General features: G+C 47.2%; 1 protein-coding gene across 1 annotated transcript; it reads left to right on the top strand.

The window, feature by feature from the left end:
• The first annotated feature begins 698 nt into the window (after nt 1–698).
• Nucleotides 699–6,152, top strand: LOC105740878 (chymotrypsinogen B-like). Its single transcript, XM_012513507.1, has 8 exons — nt 699–779; nt 1,713–1,794; nt 4,333–4,436; nt 4,530–4,609; nt 4,701–4,782; nt 4,871–5,051; nt 5,490–5,623; nt 5,964–6,152. The coding sequence occupies exons 1-8, from the start codon at nt 699–701 to the stop codon at nt 6,150–6,152; spliced, it is 933 nt and encodes a 310-aa protein (XP_012368961.1).
• Nucleotides 6,153–17,735: the final 11,583 nt, after the last annotated feature.

Here is a 17,735-nt window from a genome sequence, read left to right on the forward strand (position 1 = left end):
CCCTCTCTCCAGCCTGAGTTCAGGTCCGACCCTCTCAGCTCTTACGGCCATCATTTACATCCTGCTGCTCCTCTGTCCTAAGCCCGGCCATCTCCTCCCAGTACCTGATCCCCAGCCTCCACCCACAACACGAGGCCAGGAGCTCCTGGATGTCACTCTCAGCACTTCCGTCACACAACCTCAGAGCCTATTTCAAGGTCTGTCTCTGTTACTTTTTTCTCATTGTTGGGACAAAACACCCAATATCAGAGTTAAGGAAGGAAAGGGTTTTTTAGCTCACACTTTGTGGAGGTTTCAGTTTATGCTTGGCTGGCTCCAGGCAGAGTGGCACATGGCACAGGGCAGCAGTTCATGGCAGAGCAGACAGTCACACCACAAGAGCAAAACAGGAGGAGCGCTAGCAGCTGCCTCCCTCCTTTCCTTGTACTGCATTCAGGCTCTCTGCTCCAGGGCGGGCGGGCCTAGCTCTCACCCCATCTTCCCAGCATTAACTCATGAATTCATCACAAACTCTGGGAACTGCCCCAATGACTGCATGCGGCTTTGGGGGACAACTAGACAAAAACTATAACAGGGTCTGAGACTTTTTTATTCATCGAAGCACTTCAAAGACCGTGTCACTTCATGGTGTGGCATCAAAGCTCCTTTTTATAAGAAACTAGTGCTTCACACAGAGCCTGATTCCTTCTATTGTGAAGATGACCGAAGAGAGTCGTGCCAAGCATGGACCAGGCACTGGCAGCCTGGCGCTGGCTCTGCCCTCTTCTGCTCCAGGTAAGGTAACTCCTCCTGTAGAGCAAGTTTTGTGTTCAAATGGGTTAAAACCCATTTCTGTCAATAGTCCGCAGTGTTCCCTCCACTTCTGTGAACGGGCTTGCCACATACTCCAGAGGCACAAGCCCTACCTGGCCTGTTTCTGTCTCCAGTTTGTTCCCATATTGGTAAAGTTCCATTTACTCACAAAGACCTCAGCCCATCAGACGAAGAGTATGAAAGTGACTTCTGTAGTAGTTCAGGGTGTAGACTCTGGAGCACTCAGCCCCTCTGCGCCCACCGATGTAGTAAAGCTTGGTTCCCCCCGAGTCCTCTGATGGCTGCTTGGTTGCTTTGCCTCCAGTAAACCCAAGTTTTCTGCGCCATTTTCCCCTTCCCATATTCAAACTGCTTGGTGGGCAGAGCCAAGGTGACCCCCTGGGTTTTTTCCCGCTCTTCTCCCCCCACCCAAGTTATTCTGATCATCTGAGCAAGGTTTTGCTTTTAGACCAGTGTTTATTGAACTACTCTTTGCTGAGCCCTTGCAGCCCACATTCAGTGGTCCCGGGCCACAGCTACAGAACTCAGAGACCCCAGCTACTACCAGTCTAGGCTCTTTGGTACCCTGTGGCTGTGCTGCCTTTAAGTCAGGATTTGGAGATCCCCTGACTCACTGGGGACACAGCAGAGTCCTGTGTGTCACCTGTGAGCAAGGTGCACATGAGCTGGTACTGCAGGCCCCAGGCTACTTGCCTGGAATAGCCCTGTCCTTGGCATTGCCCAGGCTGTAGGTGACAAGGGTGCAGGCCATCTGTCCTTTTCCCAGGAGCTGGCAAAGAGAGGGGCTTGTCCTTGAGTTATAACCCAAGGTCCTTGGACAGGAGGGAGGTGGCCTTTGGGCCTCCCTGTCTGGGCATGGCTTAAAGGATCCTAGGGCCCATAAAATGGGCCCCAAACAGGCAGACACCGCCTTCCCTGACAGCAGCACCCTGGCCTTCCTTTGGCTTCTGTCCTGCTTTGTCCTCACAGCGGCAGCCTATGGTGAGTGCTGAGCCCGGGGCTACCAGTGCTGAGCCCTGGGGCTGGAGAATATGGGGAGGAGGCCTGAAGCCTTCTTGACCCCCCCAGCCAGGCCGCACAGGACAGCTGGGGCTTCTGTACCCAGTGAGAGGTGAGCCCTGTGTCTTCCCCCAGTGCTCATCTGTACCTCAGGCTGCAGGGAGGAGAGGGGTCCTTTGGAGGATCTCCACCCTCACTCTCTGCAGCAGGAATGGAAGTGACATGCTGGTCCAGCTGGTAGCAGGGGGCAGGAGAGGGGTGGCCCCGGATGAGCCAGTGGGCAGAGTAGCAGGTGATCGTAGCCCTCAGAAGGCACCCACACTGAGGTTTATTTATTAATTGTCCTCAGCATATGCTGAGATTTTGCTTATTAAATTAAGGAAGAAAGGCCTGCATGGCGGCATGCACAGACAGCCTGAGTGCTCTGAGAGGCCGAGGCAGGAGGATTATAAATTAGAGTCCAGGCTGAGCCATATAGTGCCTCAGGAAAACCCTGTCTCCTCAGAATATAAAAAGTGGAAAAAAGGATGGAGCTATAGCTCAACGTAAAAACTGTGTTCCAGCCCTAGCATCTCACACACACACACACACACACACACACACACACACACACAGGAGGGGAAGAGTTAAAAATATAGAAAGTTAGATGACATCAGGTATATGGGGTCCAGATTTAGCAGGTCTTACCTTCAGGTTTACTTCAGATATTTGTTTTTGTTGCTTTTATTTTTGTTTTTGTTCTTTGAGACAGGACCTCACTTTGTTCCTGCTCTATCCCAGATGATCCTCCTGCCTCAGCCTGCAGGCACAGCACTATGCCCAACTCAAATAGTTCCTTTCTATTTTTCCAAAGTCTTTTACATTTCTTATTTTATATATAAAGAGTTAGTGCGGTCTCTCACCGAGCGCGTGTCCTGATTCTCCATGGAAGGACAATCACTCACTCAAATGTGATGACGCCGACATCCTTCCTGTTCTGATGCAAACACTGGCGGCTCGTGCGGAGGCTGTTTTTCCAGACCTTGTCAGTTAAGCAGAGGCGGCAAGAGTGAGAGCCCAGGCCGAGTCTGCTTGGGCAGCCCAGAAGAGCTGCTGGTGACCCCGGTTGCCTTCAGAGCCCCAAGGAAGCTAGAGGAGATATTTCCTTTCTAGAAGGTTTTTTGTTTGTTTGTTTGTTTGTTTTGTTTTGTTTTGGCTGGCTCGGGCTGCCTTAATGGCGGGTAAGACATATGGGGGAGGGGATCAAACTGCGGTATCCTGTGCCTGAATGTGTTTGCATAAGCAGGCGCTTAAACAACTAAGCTAACCGGCAGGCCCCAATATTTCCTTTCTAAGCATGAAAGCCATGCAGCTAATGCTCTGCTCTGCTCCTTGCTCCCTCCTGCTCTGAGTTCTGGGTGTCAGTCTAAGCTACCTTGCACAAATGTACCACACACACACACACACACACACACACACACACACTGAGCTTTTTTAAATTGGCATACATAGCATCCTATTATGCCTTCATTTTATACTGTGCTTTTTTCTATTCACAGTGCTCTCCTGAGGTTTACTCTTGTTGCTAGGGAGTGCTAGCTCATGCCTGTGATGCTGCAATGCACCCTTCTCTTGTTCCAATAAGGGAGCACTCTCTTCTTCGCTCCTACGGATATAGATGATTATGCCTTCTCATGTGCGGCTATACCAGTTTTCACTGGAGGCCTGTTGTGTCTTTTCTTCTTGGGCAGGCAGGCAGAGACCCTAGAGGTGGCACCTGGTGGCCATGGCTACATGCTCTGGGGCAAAGCCAAGTGTGAGGCCAGTACAGGGCTGAGAACATGCCAGGTCCAGGCTCCCCCAGCTCAGCTGTCTTCTAGTTCATTCCACGCTTTCAGGCTGTGGCCTTCCATGGTGTGCAATCAAAGTCCTGTTTTACTAATAATTAAGAAACCCAGCCTTTACGCAGTCTAGAGTTGCTGAAATGGTGAGGAGCTGCAGCAGTGGTAAATTCCAGGCCCTGTGCTGTGAGTGGGCGCCACGTCACCCTCAGGCAGCCTAGTGTCTGGCTGGAGGCCCAGGGCAGGGTCACCAGTATAAGTTCCACACGCAGCTCCCACCTGTCTAACACGTGTGCATTCACCTGTGCTGCAGGTGCTATTCTGCTCCCACGGAACAGCTGAGGGCAGTGTGGAGCCCCAGGTCCCAGCCACCCAGCCAGGACGGGGATTCAGAGGGAGACTCAGAGGTCAAGCCCAGCCAGCTAAGGGGCCAGCTATGACCTCCTATGGCAGAACAGGCCTAGGTGGGGACAGCCACGTCCCTCTGCAACCATGAACAGGTGGGGTGTGCAGGCTGCATGTCACAGAGCTAGAGCCCAGAGGTTGCGGAAGCCAGGGAACTCTGCAGGGGTGGAGTGGGCTGTGGAAGGTGGGCTCTGAGCAGGGCTAGGTGGGCTGCAGTGGAATCCAGTAACTCTGCAGTGTTCCTGGTCACACCAGACCGGCTCCAGGCCTTAGTCCTCCCTCGTCCTCCTCCCAGATTGTGGAGTGCCCGCCATCCCTCCTGAGCTGGGTGGCCTGGCCAGGATCATCAATGGCGAGGATGCGGTCCCTGGCTCCTGGCCCTGGCAGGTGTCCCTGCAGGTGAGATGGGAATATGGGGAGCACCCTGGATGGTTGGCCAAGCTGGGGGACTGCCCAGGCTATAGCTATGACCCTTCCTTCCTTCTTCCCCAGTATGAAGACGGCTTCCACTACTGCGGGGGCTCCCTCATCTGCCGGGACTGGGTGGTCACCGCTGCCCACTGCGAGGTCGGGTGAGCAGGCAGGCTCAGCTCCCAGATGTGGGGAGGGGTGGGGATGTCAGTGGCCCATGGTGTTCTCAGCCCTGTCTGTCTCTGTGCCCAGGCTGAATGACAAGGTGGTGCTTGGGATGTATGACCTGAGCTTTCCTGCTGAGGCCAACAGACAGGTCCTGGCCATTGAACAGGTACCAGGACAGAGGACAGGGGCTGGGCCCTTGGAGGCGAACTGACGGCTGCCCCAGAACCTCACTGGGCTGTGGTTGTCACCCTCAGGTTTTCACAAACCCCAACTTCACTTATGCGACAGCAAGCTATGACATTGCCCTGATAAAACTGGCCACACCTGCCCAGTTCAACGAGAGGGTGTCCCCCGTGTGCCTGCCTCGTCCATGTGACCACTTCCATCCTAGAACTAAGTGTGTCACCACTGGCTGGGGCATGACGAGTTTTGACCGTGAGTGTGCCTGGGCCTTTCCACAGCGGGGCTCTCACTGACTTTAGGAGCTGCCTGGGCAGAGGAATCCCCAGAAGGACCTGAATAGATTTTTTAAACTAAAAATGTATGAAGTAGCCTGTCATGGTGGCACATGGCTGTAATCCCAGTGCTGTGAAGGCTGAGGTGGGAGGACTGCTGGGAGTTGAAGGCCAGAGTGAATCACATAGTAAGCAGTGTCTCACAAACTCAAAGAAAAAAAATCTATAAAACAGAGTTATTAATTTGGAATAAGAGCAGAGAGCTAAAAATCTACACACAAACCAACTGAGGGCTCCTGTCCAGGACTCTCTTCTGTGAAGCTTCCTGTGGAGTATATCTCTATAACCCATGTGGAGGCATCGCTCCAGGCTCTGGGTGGAGGGAAGGGCTCTCACTCCACCCCTCCTATCCCTGTAGCTCCTGTAGGTGCCACCAAGTTGCAGCAGGCAGTCCTGCCTCTTGTGTCCACCAAGAAGTGCAAGGAAACCTTTGGCGACCAGATCACTGACCAGATGATCTGCGCTGGGGGCAATGGTGTCTCCTCCTGCATGGTATGGTCCTGGGGAACCAGGAGGGACACAGGGACCTTGCACACAAGCCTCCTCATGTGCTGCCCAAGGAGCTCGGTCCTTACTGCAGCCCTGGGAGCACAGGTGCCAGCCCATGGGAGAGGTGATAGCCAGGCTTACATAGGGGAAGCCACCTGTACAGGGTTTTGGGGAGTAGATGGTGGAGCTGGACTGGATGGCACCCAGATGAAGTTGCTTGGGCAGAGCCCCTGTGTCCAGCCTTTGTTACCTTCCACCCCTCCCTGCCTCTCTCTGCCGCCACAGGCATTCTGGCCCATAACAACCTTTCAGGCTTACAGTCATGTCCTCTTCCTCTCTGCAGGGTGACTCTGGCGGCCCCCTTGTGTGTAAGAAGCATGGAGCCTGGACCCTGGTCGGCATTGTGTCCTGGGGCAGCCCCTTCTGCTCCACCTCCACCCCTGCCGTGTACGGACGGGTCACTGCACTCATGTCCTGGGTTTGGGAGATCCTGGCACAGTATCCTTGCCCATGCTCCAGCAATACCCAATAAAGTCCTCTGTTTAGAAACACTAACTGCATGTGTCTCACTGAGTGAGCCATGGGGACATGGGGCTATAGTTGTCCATGTCACCACCAAGTGTGGCATTACAGTTTCCTTACCACATTGTAGGACTCCTGTCAGACAGCTGAGGTCCTTTGGTGTTTTCCACACATACAGTCGAGATGTGGACTGCTTGAACTGGCTTGAACCTGGGAGCTCCCTGGAAGGCAGGAAGCCCTGCCTAGGCCCTCTAGTCATTAGCCCTGAGTAATCCCTGCATCGGGACCAAAGCAGCTTCTAGTCAAGGCTTCATCTTCTCCATGGTCTTTGGGCCCCTTTTCTGCTGCAGCCTCCCTCCCTCCTGCCAGCACCCTGGAACCTGCCTTTGAGCACATCCTGTCTGCAGCAGACCCAGGCCCTGCTCACACTGCACACAAGCCCGGCACCTTCAATCTCGCTGCAGCACACCCGCAGCTTCCTACATGCATTTTCTGGGATGGAAGAGTTGGCTGAGCACTCTCAGGTCCTCTGCTGGCCAGGCAGAGGTGGAGCTGGCTGTCCCCCGGGGCAGGTCAGGACTGGCTGGCAATCTTTGCTGAGGTCAGCTGGCCTTGATGCCAAGGCCTGCACCCATTGATCCTTTCAGGGACTGCAAATAGGCAGAACCTGGATTTGAACATCTCTTTCCTTTTATTTCCTGGGATGTTCCTTAGATTTCCTCCCCTGCTCTACCACTTAAATAGCCAAAGGAGAGTTTATATAGAACATGTAATTTTAATGCATTTTTCCTCTTTTCCCAATTTCTAAGAGAATGATTTTCACCCTCTCATCCTTCAGCACTAGGCCAATGCATTTTCTTCCTATGTTTTAGAATCATTAGGAAGTTGTGGCTTTAGAACTATTGGGGACCCAGAGCTCAGGTCCGAGTGAGTGAGAGGACCCAGGGCTGCCGTATCCTGAATAGACCCAGAGCGCAGGCCCTAGTGAGGGAGAGGACCTGGGGCCATCGGATCCTGAATTGATCCAGAGTGCAGGCCCAGTGTGGAACCCTTCAGCAGAACACCCTCTAGCAAGGCTAGAGGCAAGACCCACCCAGCTGTTTCAGGAGCAGAACGTCTTGCCAGAGTGACACAAAGGGTTCAACTCCAATGGCTGCAGCAGGAAGAAGTGGAGCACAGAAGCCAGACCCTAGCCAGATCCAAGCAACACACACCTGGAGGAATCTGAACTTCACAGATCCAGACCTGATGCTAAGGTAATAACTCTATCTCAGCTCTACACCAAAGGTCAGAAGACAGTGGTATACAAAATGACAAAGAGAAGGAACAAAATTCAATCTCAGGCCCCAAATCCACCCAGTACAAATGCAGAAGACACTAGCACAGAGGAAACTGGAAATCACATCCCTGAAATCTCTGAAATAACAGTGTTGGAAGTAAAGAAACAACTGCACAAAGGTATAGAAGAAATCAGATCAGAGATAATTTCTAAACTAAAAAATGTAGTGATAACTATAATCAAAGAAGTACTAAGTGCTTCTAAAGAATACACTGATAAAAAATAAAGCAGAATATAAAAATGAAAAGGAAAAAAAGAATATAAAAATGATGGAACTCCTGAATAAGCAATTTAGGAAAGAAATAGAGTGTATGAAACAGATTCAAAATGATATACAGAAAATTAAAACCTCAATCACAAGCTGATAAAACCATTTGAGTGAAAGTGAAAATAGACCTTCTGACCTGAAAGACACCATTGCAGCTAGTGAAAAAGTAAGAAAAGATCTCTCAAAAACAACTAGGATGCAGGAAAAAATAATTCAAGGGGCCGGGGAGATGGCTCAGTGGAATAAGCGCTTCCCTGGCAAGCGCAAGGCCCTGAGTTCAAACGCCCGGTTCCGCCAAAAAAAAAAAAGAAAAAATAATTCAATACCTGCAAGACGATGCAAAGATAAACAATGTGAGACTAATAGGCATCAATGAGAAGGAAGGAGTCAATACAAATGATATAAAAAGAATATGGGCAGAAGTAATAACAGAAAACTTCCCAAATATGGGGCAACAATCTGACATTCCTGTAACCGAAGCATATAGAACTCCAAATAACATCAACCCAATGAAAACCACACCCAGACATATAACAAGATCCCAGATATTCAGCATAGGAACAGTATACTAAAAGCTGCTAAAGAAAAGAAACAGATCACATTTAAAGGAAAACCCATCAGAATAACAGCAAATTTCTCTTCACAAACCATCAAGTCAAGAAGAGTATGGAGCAAAGTACTTCAAGTCTTGCAAGAAAACAAATTGCAACCCAGACTGATCCATCCTGCAGAACTATCTTTCAAATATAATGGAGAAGTGAAATATTTCCATGACAAAGAACAACTAAAGAATTTCATGATGACAAAGCCAAGCCTACACAGACTCCTAAATGATGTTCTAGAGAGGGAGCAAACTGATCACAGCCCCATGAATGAGAATGGAAAGAACCCACCTAGTAGGGCAAACAATTAAACAGAGGAGAATAAGAGGTATACAATAGTAGCCTTTCAGTTATTCTTTTGTGTTCAGCAGCAAAATATTTCCATCAGCACACTCTACAAATGGACTTCTCTTCCACCCTATGGGTCATGATTCCACCTGAGTCTACAGGGTGGATTTCAAAGAAATAGCTGTAGCTCAGTCCCACAAGTGATGCCTAGCCACCAGTAACTTTCACGGTTATTATGCATGTCCACAACACACTAGAACTTTGTGCGATATTGTATCCTCAAACTGTTAGAAGTGCTGGTCATTTATTTGCCATTCCAGTATTTATCTTATGTTTTACTCTTAGTCCTTCTTTGCTATCATGAAAACTTTTTCGTAGTTCAATTGTTTTGAAAAATTTAATTTTTAATTAATTAGTATCTAATTTTCTGAATATTGCTTAATCTTAATTTTTGTCCTAAGATTTATACTGTATCTTACAATGTATTTCAAAGAAATCATATGATATATTCTCCTAGTATTAGAAACTTTAAAAAATGTATTTCCATTTTCTGTTGACTTTAAAAAAATTATGAAAAAACAAAAAAATAATGCTTTGAAGACTCAAAAAAAAAAAATAGAACTATTGGAGGAATTTGATCCATCGTGTTATCTCCTTACTGAAGCTCAGTCACCGGCTCAGCACCCCCTAGGGGCAGGGGCTGACACAGCATGCAGAAATGGGGATTAAACCCTGTTCCCCAGGTTTGCCAAAGCAGGCGCTTAGTCTGTTAACTACCTCACCGGTCTCCCCGCCCCTTTTAAATTTGTTTTTTATTTAAAAAAAATTTTTTTTTAGTGTATTTGGTACAGGGTTCACTCTCACTACACAGTTTGGACTCTAATGATCCTCCTGTTTTATCATTTAAGATTTTTGCATTCATATATATGAGAAGCACTGGTCTGCAATTTTCCTTTCTTGTGACATTTATTAAGTTTGGTATCAGGGTAATGCTGTTTCACTAGTTTCTTTGTGTTTACTGATTTGTGATTCTTTTTTTCTAATGTTGGGACTTGAAGTCAGTATCATTTGTCATTTTTTGAAACAATTTAATCTGGATGTTCAGCTCATTAATTTTAATGTTTCTTTTTAATGCAAGTATTTTTAGACTGCAAATTTTCCTCCAAGCACTGCTTTCCTTGTATCCTATCAATGTTGATATATGCATTGTAGTAGCTTTTGTTTCCAATATCACCACAGCCAGGTGTGTTTCAATTTTTAAAATGTTGTGGTACCTTGGTTCACGAACTTTTTTCCTTCCAAGATTCTGGAAAACATTAGCTTCCTTCTTTCTGTGCAAGAAAGATGGCCATGGTCTAGTCACCACCTGATGCAGAATTTGCACACAAAACCAACATGCTGCTGAATGTTTCTGTTTACAAACCAAACTGTACTCAAACAAGAGTTTGTGACAGAGTCCCTATTGTATAATATACAATCGGCCATCGGGACCCTCACACACACTGAGCTCAAGGCCTCCAGCTTGCAGCAAGTACTCCCAACTCACTAAGACAGAAGTACTCTCGAGGGAGCAAGGATCATACATTTTATCATGTGAGAAGGTGCTCACCTGTAATCTCAGCACTTGAGATGCTAAGACAGAAAGATCACCTTGTTTGAGGCCCACTTGGGCTACATAGTGAGTTCAAGGTGAGCCTGAACTACAAATTAACCTGAGGCGTCGTTCACATAGCAAGGGAGTAGCAATCACGAAAGACTTTTTGCTTCACTAGTAAAACCTGCCTGAGTCAGGCCTCCTCTAAGTAGGAAAAAGGCAGCCCCGGGGCAAGGCTGCCACCTAGAGACCGACATGAGAACTGCATAGCTAGCCATGTTTTGCTTCCTCCTCACCAAGCCTGTGTGGATCCTGGTGGTGAGGAGCTGCAGAAAGCGAGGGACAGGGGTGGGCTTGGCTAACCGACTGCCTGCTGGCTCCGCTCATGGTGGCAGGACACAGACAGCCCAGGCACGAGGTAGGGGTGGAGCTGCCGGAGCTCCCAGCATTCATGGACCACAGTGGCGCGCTAAAGGAAGACAGTTTATTCCCAGGTTCTCTAGACCATGCCTTCAAGAAAGATGGGAGGAGAAAGAATCTGTGAGGCTGGTGAGGGAGCTGGGGTAGCGTTCAGTGGCACAGAGCTTGTCTAGCACGCCAGGGCTCTGGGGCTCAGTCCCCACTGTGGGGTGGATGTGGAGAGGGGTGGAATAAAAGAAGTACAGGGGTGGGCTATGGGCCTCACTGGGCTGTATCGCTAATCCTGGCTAGAAAGAGTTAGAATGTTGCAGGAGGGAATAATTAAGAGAACAAGGGAAAGCTGATTAAGTCAGTTTAGTGTCCCTTCCCCGCCTTCCATAAAATGTAAAAGACAGAAGGGGCAGTCACTTAAAAATAACCCTTATTTAGTATTTAAAAGTAAACCTCTCCTTCCGTCCCATACTTTAGGGCTGCTACATTACCGCACTGGCTTAATCACTAGCGCAATCTTGTATGTGAGGCCCCTTCTAACTAACCCATAAAGTCTAGGCATGAGGCCCTCAGAGGCTGAGAGAACACCAAGTGAAGGTCGCTTAAGGATGTGCACATAGTGGATGGCATGGGGTTAGGGTATTGGGGTGTGGGGTCCACCCATGACAGCCCACTAATCCAATTAGGTTACGGCAAGTTCCAGGCAGGGGGAAAGCCCTGGGACCCAATAAAAGCAGCTGAGAACGAAAGACCCACAGGTCCTTTTTTTTTTTCCCAGAGCCTTCTACACTGTCTTATCAAGTAGCTATCTGTGTTCTCCTCTTTCCCTTCTTCCAAAAAAGTGTTCTCCCTCCCTTAAACTTTGCTTTTGGGGGGGGTTGTATTTTAGGGAAGCGTCTACAGGGTGTTCGGGGTCTCACTACTAGATCAGACTCCTAGTGATCCATCTGTTTACAGCTTCCCAAGAGCTGGGATTAGAGGCATGGGCCACCATGCCCAGTCTCAGCGTGCCCCGGGGGCAGGGCCGGCACTGCAGGCCTGGGGATTGAACCCCCAGCCCCTGTGCCTGCTTGCAGGTGCTTTAATCCACTGAGCCCTCCCTTAAACTTTGTATTTTCAATTGATTACTGATACTGTACTGAGTTCACTATCAGAGTGCACCGTCAGACAATGGAGCCTGCCCTCCACCAAGAATCAACAGAAGCTTTGAAAGCTGGACGAGGTGGCACACACCTGTAATTCCTGCACTCTGGGAGTTTCAGGCAAGAGGATTCCAAGGTTGAGCCCACCCTGGGGTAATGGGGACCTAGCCAAGATCTCCACCTGCCTGAGTGAGGGAAATGGCAAAAGGATAAACTAAGACAATGACAAATTTAGTAATGCCTGACTGTGGGGCTGGGAGGTCAGTGATTGAGGATGGGTGTGAACAAAGGCTCTTGGAGCTGGCCACTATTTATTGGGTGCACACAATAATCAGAGAGAGTATCAAATGACTTAGAGGATGGGAGGATCGAGGGATGCACCAGGCACCCTTACGATAGCCGGTGGGAAGAGAGGGCGGGCTAAAAAGAACCTTGGCCTTTCATGCAGTCTTGCCCGAGGTGCCACAGCAGCACAGGACCACTGAGGCCTCCGCTGTGACCCGAGACACATGAATTGTGTCTCTGCACACCACAGGGGCTTGCAAGGCTTTACACAAGCTCTAGCCACAATTGAATTGTGAAATGATTTTCCCCCCGAATTATATAACTGCCCCTTGACACTGGGCCATTAGCAAGATGGGGGAGAAGGTGTTGGGAAAAACCACTAGGGATGTAGCTCAGTGGGAACTCTCTGGTTCAACCCTCAGAGAGGGAGGAGGAAGCTTTGCAGAAAGAACTGAGCTTGGAGTGATTCGCAGGCCATCAGCCAGTGCGAGGGCGCTTTATCTGCTGCAGCCACCACACAGAGAGCTGACAGCTCCATTTGGGATCAAATCTTAAGGGCAGCTACATAGCCCAGAGGCTTCAACTCAGACGAGGGGAGATACCAGGCCCGAGGTTGGGCCCCGACACATGTGACACAGACATCTATGTTAAGGCACCCTGAAATCTAGAACCCAGAACCTTGAGACTCCATTGCATAGAAGAGGCCCCCTCTTCCCCACCAAGGCCAACCCTCCTCCTTGGAAAGTGATTCAAGGCCCTTCCTTCTGAGGACGTGGAAATACACAGCATCTGCCTGCAGGTCATCGCAGACTTCAGGTGACCTTGTAGAGGGGCCTGGGACTCAGGGCATCTGAAGTGGGAGCCTGGGCTGGCAAGCTGGGCTTGAGACTCCTACTGGCTGAGCACCTTTGGGGATGTCTCTCTCTTTCTGAGCAGACTCCTGGCACTTGAGTTTGGGCTATCCTGCTCCTGAGGTCTTCACTCTCTCGGCCTAAGTCTATGGCAGGAGTGGACCTGGGCACTTGGGGACACAAACACTTGGCTGCCCATGCCCAGGGTTGTGGGCAGAGATAAGGAGGATGGGCTGTGTGAACTGATGTGGAAGCAGAATCAGTGGGCTTAAGAAGCAGACTTGGAAGGAGAAGGAGCCCGGTGACCCACCTACCTGGGCTTCTGTGGTGTGTGGTTGAGTGGATGAATAGAGTCAAGACAACAGAGGGAATCATGGCTGTCTGCTTAAGTCTGGTGTAGACAAGGGACGGGGAATGTGCCCAGAGAGGTGGGTGTGAGGGGAGATGGCACACTGGCCACCAGGGGCCCTATCAGGCCACAGGCTTACACCCTGGCCCTGTGCTCATTCGTGCACTGCGGCACACATGCCATGGGGCTGGCTCCCCATCAGCCCACCCTGATGCTCACCAAGCTGCTACGAGAATGGTGCAGAACACCCCACAGGGCCTCCCTGCACAGCCCACTTCTCTCCCAAGTGTGGCCACCACAGGGAGAGAAACTTCTCCTGTCGCCTCAACCTTCTCCTGTCGCCCTGAGCTCTGAGGGGACATCGTGGAGAAGTTCCCAGAAGCCCTCAGAGCTACAGACATCCCTGTTCCTCTCATCAGGGTTCCTGTATGTGATAACAGCTGTGACACTGCTGCCTGCAGGTGGGAACACAGAATGCAGAGGTCAGGTTGGTGAAGAACAGGATACAGGGGCCTCCAAATAATCCAAGGGAAATGTTAGGACTCACAGCCTGCGAGGTGTACAAAATGCCAACTTTGCGGTCTCTAAACTTTAAGAGTGAATTCTAAGAAAAATGAAGATTAAGAATACGAAGAATTTATTGAGAAAAAAAACTAAACATGAGTAAATATCATATAGTCTCTGTAGTATAAGAACTCAAAAAAAAGAAATAATAATAGAAAGGTATAACACAATTAAAAGGAAAGCGAGAATTTGAGGATTAGACAACGAAGAGAGAGCAAGGAGAAAAGCTGCAGAACATGACAGGGGCAAAGCCATACATTTATATGCACAAGATGGTTAAGGCCATGATCCTGAGAATCTTCAGCAGGTTTTTGAAACTAGCAGTTAATTGGTAGGATTCTCACCCTGAATAACTATATATGCTGATACCTGTGAACTAAGCAACTGCACTGAAGATAGCAATGTGTAATAGTAGGGTCATGCTTGGGATGCCTGTCATTCTGTCTTCTAAATACGTACTCCTTGTCATGACATGCCAATTACTGCCATACTGTCTTTCAAGTAAATGTTTGGGTTTTTTTTTTTTAAAGGTAATAAATGAAAAAGAGAGACAAGAAAGAGAAAAAAGGAGAAAAAAAAACTAAGAGGGACAGAAAAGGCCTGGACAATTGGTTGCTCTCCAACCCCACTTCTCAAAGGTATTTTATTGAGCAAAGCCATGAAATTGAGCTATGTTCAAAGTGGGACAAATCTGTACAACTAACAAGGTTACAAGTATAGCTGCTTAGAGTTATGGTTGCAACTGGATGTCCTTCCAAAGCCTCATACAGTCGTAGAGGTCAGGCTTTCGGAGGTGGATGAATCTAATTTGTGACTGATTTATGGTCCAATGCTGGGATTAAGGGTGTGAGTGCTACACCCACCCTTGGATGGGTAGCCTCCTTACAATATAATGGACAATACAAGCCCACATACTATACATGATTCTCTCTCTCTCTCTCTCTCTCTCTCTCTCTCTCTCTCTCTCTCTCTCCTTGTTACTTTTGCTGTTTTCTACTGCCATAATCTGTTGCCCTTTTGCCATGAGCTACCTGCCTTGGAGGTAGCTGATTAGGACTATAACCTCTACAAACAGTGAGCTAAATAAAGCCTTCCTCTTTTAACTTTGGGTGTTGGGTATTTTGTTGCAGCAATGTGAGAAAAGTAATTAAGATGCTTAGGTAATATTGATCCAATAGTAATCACATGATGGGTGTGATATGGAGCAACACTATGCAGAACCAATAAGATTACAACAAAGTATAGTCACACAGGTAATTCTGATTCAGTGGTAGTCAAATGGGGAAAGAAAATTATATAGAAATCTCCATGGAAGGAACAAGCATTTTCCTGGTAGGGGTAGGGGTAGGGTTTAGGAGACTTTGGTTCCCCACCCAAGGTGATTGATGCCTATTTAGGATATTAATCAGTGCTGTCCCGTTCCTAGGGGAAATATTCGTGTGTACTCATTCCTCTGTGTCCTGCAGCCTGACCTTCAACAGATGCACCTCCGCCCACAATTGTCTTCTGTATTGACCTCTGAAGTTCCTGACTGACTGCCTATGACATTCCTAAATAACTTATCTATCTATAATATTCTCACTTCTGAAGAAGTATTCCTAACCTTCTAGGGGAGAGTGGGTATAGTTTTTATCTAGTTGCTTTGAAATGAGAAGGCTGAGTGTGAGGGGGCCCTTTCCATAGAGCTGAACTAAGGGTAGAAGTAATGTTGCAGGTTACTAGTTACGAATTCCCTTCACAAGGTCAACTTGGTGGATCCAAGTAAAAGGAATCTGGCACAACTGCTGTTCGTTCCATCTGCATGACCACCTAGAATTTGGCAGCCTCCAGGCAAAATGAACAAATTTCCAAGAAATTAAAGCATGGATAATCAAGGCATGAACACTAGAAGGGAAAGGCAGTTGGGGAAAGAGCCATGTCCAGAAACTGCTCCTAAGGGGCTGGAATAACAGTGGTATCATTGGCTCTTAGATCCCTCTACTGATGGAGTATAATGTTCTGTCATTTGTTTCTCCAGTTGTAGCTGTAATAAGATGGAGAGTTTGATGGTTTTGAAGGACAATTTTAGCTAAAGAATTTAAAGATTCTCGCATTTTCATGGATTCTACTGTAGTTTTTTCTTAATGACACATAAGATGGTCAGTTACTGGTATAGCTGGAAACTGCCAGAAGGGCAGAAGTCATTGAAGCTCATTTTATATTGAGCTTATTACTATGGCATTGTTTTCATAGATCTTCTGGTTATGCTTTTCTGTTGTGTTTAAGGCCAAGTTAAAGTAAGACCTGTGTTAATTAAAATCATACTCTTTAAAAAAAAAAAGAAATCAAACTCTTTATCAAAATTGGTTAAGCCTCCTCAAGTATTACTTTAGAATTATGTATAAAGCCTCTTAGTTCCATGTTCAGTGTTAGCTGAAAGGATGGATCAAGGCTTTGCTTGACCATTGTCCTTAGGATGAAAGCATAGGAAATGTTTTACTTTATGGTGATGCTCTTTTTATCCCACTGCACATTGGTTGACTCCTGTCCTCTGAGGCCCAACAATCTCCCTGTTCAGGTGGTTCAGTTACTCACCAAAGTTGTAGGCTCTTATAGAAAAGTTCTCTCATGCCCTGCATCTTCATTGACCTTGAAAGCACAGGGCCAAAATATTCACTGTCCTTTTAGTCCAGTTACCTTTCTAGTTCCAGCCTCTAAACTTTAGTTGTTGAGCACCCTGAAGAGAAGTGACATTAGCATTTCAGTGGGGGCAATGAGTTCAACTATTAAAATTTCATCTGGATATCAAGCACTTCAAAATATAAATTATGGCCAGAGGACTGTTATTTCTTACCCATTGTTCCTATTTTTGTAGTGGAATCCCTAAAAAATGTTAACAAACAACAATTATAAAAGAAAAACTTTAGACCAAGAGCCACATATAGTCTGTCAGCATAACAATTATGATAACATTGTCTGTGCAGCATACTTAAATGTCCATTTTAGGCTAAAACAGCATTTTTAGTCAAACATCTCTATCTGACCATAAGACACTAAATAACACAAAGAAACCCTCACCTAATTTGTTATCCTTCAATAAGATGCCATCCAAGGAGAATGCACTTGTCTATAAATGCAACTCAGAGGTTTATAATGTCTAGTTTTTCAGTGTGTGACATTGTATGTACTCTTTGTGCCTGAGCATCTCTAACTGTAGTGATACATATAATATACACATCACAAAAGTTTTTAAGAGCACTATCATTTGACTGATGATTTCATGTTGGTTTAACATATACCTTTTATCACAATTAGCTGCAGAACAAAAGAAAGGCAGATATCCAAATCTGTAAAAAGGTTACCACCATAAACATTCCCAATTTTATATCTTATAAGACCTGCACACCCAGAAAGCATGAATACATTTACTTCACCATGAGATTACCAATAATAAATATCATTGCTATATGGTATCTTTTATGTCTTAGTTTAGTTTTATACCAAGAGCATCTTTTTTTTTTTTTTTTACACACATTTCTAGTTTATTATGGCAAAGGTGAAAATGCCACCTTCTCCACAACAGCAACCAGTAAAATTTATCCCAAAAATAATTTGGTACAAAACAGGTCTGTTTCAGAATTTAAAAGAGAGAGAGAAAGAGAGAGAGAGAGAGAGAGAGAGAGAGAGAGAGAGAGAGAGAGAGAGAACTTCACATGAGTTTTTAAATCCTATCTTAAAACATAAAAGAAACAAATCGGTCATTGGCCACACAGCCCAGTCCCCATCCCCTCCTCCCAGAGAGCAGACGAAACACTGGGTCCTCTCCACACAGGTCAGCGGTTTAGCTGGTGTCCATCCTTGCATTATAGGCGTCCAGCTGTGCATCCAGCTCCTCTGCAGAAAGCTGCTGCTTTGAGTTCT

Source organism: Octodon degus, unplaced genomic scaffold, assembly GCF_000260255.1.
Source record: "Octodon degus isolate 3935 unplaced genomic scaffold, OctDeg1.0 scaffold00011, whole genome shotgun sequence".
Taxonomy (NCBI): Eukaryota; Metazoa; Chordata; class Mammalia; order Rodentia; family Octodontidae; genus Octodon; species Octodon degus.